This window comes from Nestor notabilis, unplaced genomic scaffold, assembly GCF_000696875.1.
Source record: "Nestor notabilis isolate BGI_N333 unplaced genomic scaffold, ASM69687v1 scaffold10910, whole genome shotgun sequence".
Taxonomy (NCBI): domain Eukaryota; kingdom Metazoa; phylum Chordata; class Aves; order Psittaciformes; family Psittacidae; genus Nestor; species Nestor notabilis.
This window is the reverse complement of record NW_009912478.1, coordinates 13,462-21,144: the sequence shown is the minus strand read 5'-3', so window position 1 is coordinate 21,144 and position 7,683 is coordinate 13,462. Positions and strand designations below refer to the sequence as shown.

Genomic DNA, 7,683 nt, shown 5'->3' with positions numbered 1-7,683 from the left:
CCAACTTTGCCATTTCTTGCTGTCTTGCTAATGTAGCCATATCTCAAAGTAGAATTTTTTTTTTGTGTACTGTGACTTTAAAGATCCGGAATCTGTCTGCTTTTCCTTTTTGTGGACTTTCTTGGGAGAAGGAGAACAGGATGGTGGGAATTGTGGATTTCAGTATTTATTTTTTTTTTTTTCCACTGGAAGCATCTTTTCAGATTTTAAGATTCTTTTTGATAGCTCAGTGAATATGTGCTTTCTTGCTACCAGCTTCTTACTTTTTTCTGCCTTTGTCCAAGAGAAGTATGTTTTTGGGGGTTTGTGTGGTTATTTTTTCCCCAGACAAGTGAAAACTTTTATCAACAGTGGGTATTGTTTGGTTTTGATTTGGGGTTTTTTTTGTGTTCCCTCCCCCCCCCTCCATTCCATCTTAGAAAATAGTCTTGGGTTTAAAACTGTAGAAACTTCCAAGAGTCTGCTCAGGGGAGGAAGCATTTGTTTTTATACTCAAGTGAATTCTATGTAGTGTTGATAGTAATTTCAGCAACTTTCTATTTAAGAGGCTAAGCTGGAGAAACATGTTTCAAAATTATTGTGGTACAGCTGTAGTTCTGTAATGTTTGTAGTGGAATAAGAAATCTGGCATTTAAAGCAGTCTGGCTTGTATTACCTTCAGTAAGTCGTGTTAATTCAGTCTGATGCATAGTAGATAGCTAAGGGGAGCAGCACCTAATGATGCGAGTCTTTCAGCTGCGATTTTAGACTTCAGAAATACACATTATAACAGTTTGCAATGACAGCATTTATTTTACTTTTTTGCTCTGGATAATCAAATTACTTGGCTCACAGTGTTTTGCTGTCTCTTGGAATATTCAGTTTATTTTCTTGCTACTTATGGGATGCCTACTTAGTTACATTAATCTTGTACAAGGTAACAGAACTGACTACCCAGATTACCATTAACTGCTGATGCTTTCAGAGAGATTGATTCCTTTGGCTGTAACACAGTAAAGAAGAAAGTACAGAATGTCTTTTGTTCTGTTTGTAATTTCTAACTAGCAAGAAGAAATTTCTAAAACTCAGTCTAAAATTCTCAAAAGATCTCTTTCTTGAAAGCGTTAAAGTTTCTACATAAAAATCAACCTGTAACTAAAATGTCTCTAGGGCTTAAATTAGACATCTAGGTAATGTAATTCAGATTGAGCTGGGTTAATAGTAAAAAATTTGAATTACAAAAGCTCTAGATTTGAATGCAAATATTTCTAGATTCTTGATTAAAACTGTAATTTAATGATTTTTTTTCCCACAGTACTAGAGATGTACAAATCATTTCCTCATGACTCATATGTGTATGTGTGCATGTCCTGTATATTTAAAGAAAAATATAAAAAAGACTCTACAATTAACTCGTTTAAGGGTCTACATATGTCTAGTGGAAGGGGTTGGAAGTAGATGATCTTTAAGGTCCCTTCCAACCTAAACCATTTTGTGATTGATTGTATTTCTGGGGCTGGGGTGTTAAGGAATTCCTAATTCCTAAATGAATTTAGGGTTTCTTATTGATAGTCAGGTTAATTGCCGAGTCTCATGCATGCTTGTAACCATGCAACCACATACCCAGATTTCTATATGACCACAGGAACGTGTGGTGCTCCAAAGAAAAGTTGTAGCCAGAAGCAGGCTGTTTCTGTGGGAACAGTTCTAATATTTCTGTTCCTTTTGCCTTTTGTAGTTGCCCTTTGGAAAAACAAGTGCCAGGAGCAAGCTCTATCAATGCACCTTTATGGAGGCAGTGTGGTATAGTTCTGAGTGTGCACAGTGAATTTTTAGTTTCTAATCCTGAGCCTCGATTTAAAGCACTCATTCAGTACATCTTATGCTTTCCAAAAGGCTTGCACACAATAACTCCATTGTTAGAGGAAGGAAGGTCAGCTGCATGCAGTCCCTTATTACTGAAAGAAGTAACTAGAAAGGTTCACTGCCTTTGATCTTACAGTATTGATGCCTTTAGGGACCTTCTGTAACACCATATCCACTACTTATATCTAACATTTAATGGACAGACTGAAAAGTGAAAGATCTTAGTTTACCTGGAGTTCTCCAGTTCTAATTCACAAGTATTCTAAATGTAGTTTTGAATGTCATGTTACATTATGTGAATTTAAGAGGAATTGTGGCAGGACCAAACTACTAAATACATAATTAATAATTTTAATGGCTTGATCTTCAAAGGTGTAAATGCAAGGAAGAAAGCCAAGTCAGTTCCCTCATGTTTTGCAACATGCATTGTATTTAACAGATCATCACCTTACTGGGTAGAATAAAGATTTCAGCTTTAATTGTGAAGTCCTGTGTTTAAAGGCCTATAATAGTCTCTGGATATTACTTTGTACAAGTTATTTTTTCTGTAGTTATTTTAAAACCAGTTTAATGAGGAAGGGTTGCTCATTTGAAGACTTAAATTGCAATTTTTGTTTAGCATGTCTCATTTGAAGACACCATTGAAAGCCAGCGACTGTCCTCATAACGAGAATTTTTCCAACACATTAATGACCAGTGTGAAATACTGAAAGGTAGTTTTGTAGGGAAATGTGAACAGTCTTGTAGAATATTGTGCAGAGATTTTTCTTACACCGTTCTTATGTTCTAATAATGAAACTTCTGCCTGTTGGGATTGTTTCTTAATAGTGTCCTCCTAGCTGAGATTAGAACTGCAGGACATGCACTTTGAACCGTCACTACTTCTAGATAATTTCCCTACGTGAACATTGCTGAATGTTCACTTGGTGCATTAATGCTCAAGTTATACACAAAATACAGTAGCTGCCTGTAAACCAATATCAAGTGTTTCTAATTCCCTGAAGATTCATGAGGGACATGACATTTTCCAGAACTGAGGCTACTCTTCCATTAGGCATGCTACGTCAATCTTATAGTGATCAATAAAATTTTAAAATGTAGAAAAAGGTATTTGCAAGTGTGTTTTGTATATTACAAGACCTTGCAAAAGTGTGCTATTAGTGTTGGGAGATAGGCTGCCAAGGGCTTTGATTGAACATCAGTTATGTGTAAATGTTTTATGAACTTGAATGTGAAGGTTTTAAATAAATGGAGGTTATACTGGGAGCATTGCTTTATTAATGAAGCTACTTAACACCTCACTGTTTGGACTTCCCATATTAACTTTCATTGCTATTTGGAGTTTCACTGAAAGAGTAATGAATTAGGTAATTTTTGGCTTTTTGTTGTGCTTTTTCAGTTCACTTTCAGTTATTTTACTGAAGTGGGCACACACGAGTAAACAGAGTCTTAATTTTTGTTGGCCCCTTGAAGGTAAACTCTGTAGCTGACAAGAGGTAGGAAGCTGCCTGCCACTTGTAGGGCTAAATTGCTAGACCCAGTTCCACAGTGTTGCAGTTGTCTGCTGATTCATTAACATCATGCAACTATTTCTGATCTATCTAAAAGCTAATACAAGGAATAAGACAGTGAAGAATCAATATAATTTTTCAGTTTAATCATTTCATAACTGTCCATACTAAGACTATTAAATGTAAAGGTTAACTGACAACCTTTACTTGATGGGTACTTGATTGGAATTTGGAACAACCTGAAAGCTGGGCAATAAACTCTTTGATGTAAATAGGTTGTTACAAAGCATAACATGTAACATTGTACTTTGATAATGGTTCATATCTGGCTTTTAGATATGCTGGTCTCTTGACTAGAGTTATTTTTTGTCAGCTATAATTATCCCACAAAAAAGCAAAACTACTCAATGTGAAGAAACATCAGCTTTTGTGTCTGTTAGATTAACTGTTGGAGTTGTGGAGATTTTAAGTGACTGTACATGATACAACACCATAGATAATGTGGTCTGCATGTATGCTAAGTTGAATAGAATGATTTATCAAATAATAATTTTCATTGGAACATGGGATTGATTTGACTGATTTGCGTAAGTAATGATTTATAAAACTGCTTGGGAATTGCCTGAATATGGATATTAATCATAACTATGTCTTTGGTATTGAATTCTTGCTACAAATATTTGTATTTACTTTTTAAAGCTGTCTATAGATTGTTAAGGCATAAACAAAGATAGTTGATGCTTCATAACTTTGTTCTGTGGTAGTATGATTTAGATTATATGTATGTTTATACATACATATAATCTAAACATGTGGTACCTGTACTTTTTTAGTTTGAGGTGAGACAATGTGTGCCCTCTGAGATGGAGAAGAGGGCAGTACACTAAATTATGTTCCTTACCGTAATAATAATGGAATTGGACTTATGCGGTGTCTGCGGTCAGCCCCTGAGCAGTACATCACCCATAGGGTGCTGTAAGGCCAGATTGGGGAACAGCTGAGAAAGAGGGCAGGCAGGTGTTAGCTGTTGCACGCATCAACACAGTTCATTCATGTTGTTGTTTCAGTGCTGCTCAGAACTCTGGAGAGGAACAGCCTGTAGCTAGGATTCATTGTTCACATAATGGCAGCCCACTCTCCAGTGCTGCTTTCCTGCAGCCCCCTCTGCCCATGCACAGCAGCGCAGGCAGACTCTCCTTACATGACAGGAGACAACTGCAGTTCTCCTTCCACCTGACTGTGTTTCTCCCAGCATGCCCCTTCAGGAATGCTGGGGAGGCCTGTTGCCCCGTCAATTCCCATAACCCACAGTCTACTCAAGGGTACATTTATAAAAGCCTCAGAAAGAAGTCAGTGTAACCTCTCCTTGCAGGCAGCAAAATAGATTGAACGGTTCACCTCATCAGGTCAGGTGAAAACAGGCTTTACCTAAGCAGGTACAGTGTCACTCTGTTAAGGTGGTCTTAATGTGTGCATGTATGTGTCTTTTCAGGGTGTTGATGATGCCTTCTATACATTAGTTCGAGAAATCAGAAAACACAAAGAGAAGATGAGCAAAGATGGTAAAAAGAAGAAAAAGAAGACAAAGACAAAGTGTGTAATTATGTAAATACAGTTTATCCTTATTCTTAAGAAGTACTTAAGTAATTTTTGTACATTACACTAAATTATTAGCATTTGGTTTAGCATTACTTTACTTTCTGCTTCATGATCCTGTTAGCTTTACCTGAATGCTTGTTTTAAATGACAGTGGAAACTTCATTCCTCTTAAAGTGCCAGTATTCTTTGACTGTTGGTTCTTGAACTAGCAATGCCTGTGAAACAAAAAACAAAAACAAAAAAAAAAAGCCACACACAAAAACCTGAGAACTGTCTTGGGACTCTTTGGTGCATGCATGGTTGCTAACTTCCTATTTTTCTTACTGATTGTGAACTTCTGTGTGCAAACCAAACAATGAAGTGATGCTCTACATCTTCTGATATCCCCTTTAATTTTTTGGCTTTTAAATCTGGTTGGGAAAAAGGACTAGTTAGCAAAAGAGACCTTTCATTTCAGCCTTTCTTTTATTTTAGACTGACTGCAATATAGAGACCAGAAGCCTTTATAGTCTTCCTGTAGATTTTGCTTCTAGGCATCTAGTCTTGTAGCATTTCAGATCAACTTTAATGAATGTAAAGATAAAACTTTCACAAAAAAGATTTTTCACCGCAGTTTGTCTCGGTCGCTCCTTAAATACTCTATTTTTTCTAAAAAAAAAAAAAAAAAAAAAGAAAAATTAAAAAAAGACAACAATGCACATCTGGCAATGGAAAAAGTAAAAGTTTGAATTAGGTTGATTTGATATTGTTAATGCATTGCTTTAAGACTTTCACTAACTTTTTTGTGTCTGAAGACCAAGGCAAAATCCTAGCTCTCCTGTGCCCCAGTGGCAAATCTGTAAGTAGCTTTGTTCAGTAGGTACAGGATTTCACCCTTAGCGTCTCTAGGAAATACTGGAAAGCCTTAACAGATAAGTTGATTCAAATTCTTAGGTTAATTCATATGTGGATCCAGAATTTACCATAAGAATTAAATCAGAATGAATCCTAAACAATATAGTAAAGTAAAACCATACTTTTTTTTTTTCCCCAAGAGAGGCATTAAATATTTTCAGATGCCCATTTTGTGCAAAATAGGGGAGGAATTTTAAATTGTAGCAACATCAAATGAGTGAATGGATGAGTTGAATTTAGCTGCTTCATGCAAATAATTTGGAAATCCCATTATGCCATAAAAATGGTGTGGAATTTGCACAAACTGTCTGCATAGAACATTGTTTCCAGAGTCAATGTTGTTTGTGTGCTGTTCGTGAAGTACTCGTTTTGTTGCACAGATTAAATGGTTGGTGAGTGGCATTCCAGTGTCTAGACTGTCATGAAGCTAGACCAAGATTTTACTGTTGTCTCTCTCTGTGATTTAAGTTCTCTTGTGATCACTCTCTCTCCACCCCCCTTTTCTTTCTCTGATTGGAATTAATGCAGAATTTTTGCAGAAGCTTTCATTTTTTGGTACTGCAGTAGTCTAGGTATTCTGCACTGAAGTAACAGCCAGTAATTCCAGTGTTGCCAGCTCCTGTTGTCTTACTGCATGTAAACGTTGCATTGTTTGGTTGTTTCATTAGGGTCTGGGTTCCTGAAGGTATGCTTCTTGTAGTATCTAACTCAGCTCCAGGATGAAATTTGATAATGTGACTCTGGTGTACCCAGAAAAATAAAACACAAGACATTGAAGTAGGATAGTTCAGGACACTGGAAAGTTTGGAACAGGGAATAGCAGCATTGCCCTAACCATGAGGTATACCTAAAGAATTCTGTGGAAATCTTACACAGTACAATTTTCATGTACCTGTGTAACTTGGGCTATTTATAGGATGTCAAAGGTGCAATTGCATGAGGAAAGTATTCTTTTGCTTCTAACTGCGCCCCCACCCCCCCCGACCCCCAGTGACTCTCATAGGTGGAGGGCTGCAAAACAGACAGGGATGTCTGCATACTGTCTGGATTGCTGCATGTTCTTTAATTTCAACACAGCTGAGATAAATAATGCTTTTCCCTGCCTGCACCCCCCGCATTCCCTATCCTCCACCAAACCTCAGGCTCCCTCCCCTCCTTTCAGCTTTGATGTGAAATATAGATTATTAAATATTCTGAAAAACAGTAATAGGAGAACCTAATATTGTATCATAAGGACCAATAAGGAATAAGAACAGATTCTTAATGTTGCAAAACATTTTATAGCTTCCAAGGTTAAAACATTTTGGAGACAAGTTAGTTATTTGCACATTTTAGACACACTTGATGACATACGAAGAACATAGCAAAAGTGGGTAGTATACCTTGAGCAAATGGAAGTAATCTTAAGTTTACTTCAAGATTTTTGGTAACTGAGTCACACTGCATGTAAAATTAGGGCTTGTCTAAGATTCTTAGGTTAATTTAATTAAAAACTGGAGAAATTTTAGCTGAAATGTCTTAATTATCAAATGTGGGTTTATATAGCTCTAATATAAAGCTATATATAAAATAGTTAGGGGTTTGTTGGGTTTTTGGTTTTGTTTTTGTTGGGTTTTTTTTTTTTTGGTTTTGGTTTTTGTTTTTTTTTTTAGTAAATATGGTCCGTAGCTACCAATCTAATTAAATCAGTACAAACCCTATTTAGATTAGCCCTTATTTACTTCAAAAAATACACATCCTTGCCACTGTTGTGCAGTTTTGTCTTAATATTTGTTGAGATTTGGTGAAGCATGTTGGATTGCAGCTTGCACAAGTCGATCTCATAATTATCCTG

The 7,683-nt window shown here is 36.4% G+C and overlaps 1 protein-coding gene across 2 annotated transcripts in view; it reads left to right on the top strand.

Moving 5' to 3' along the window:
- KRAS (Kirsten rat sarcoma viral oncogene homolog) overlaps positions 1-5,625 on the top strand; it is a 22,974-nt gene extending 17,349 nt beyond the window's left edge. For both annotated transcript variants that reach the window (XM_010019701.1, XM_010019693.1), the window contains one exon: positions 4,849-5,625. In XM_010019701.1, the coding sequence (XP_010018003.1) occupies positions 4,849-4,965 (117 nt within the window). In that variant the 3' untranslated portion in view covers positions 4,966-5,625. The remainder of the gene's footprint in view (positions 1-4,848) is intronic.
- Positions 5,626-7,683: the final 2,058 nt, after the last annotated feature.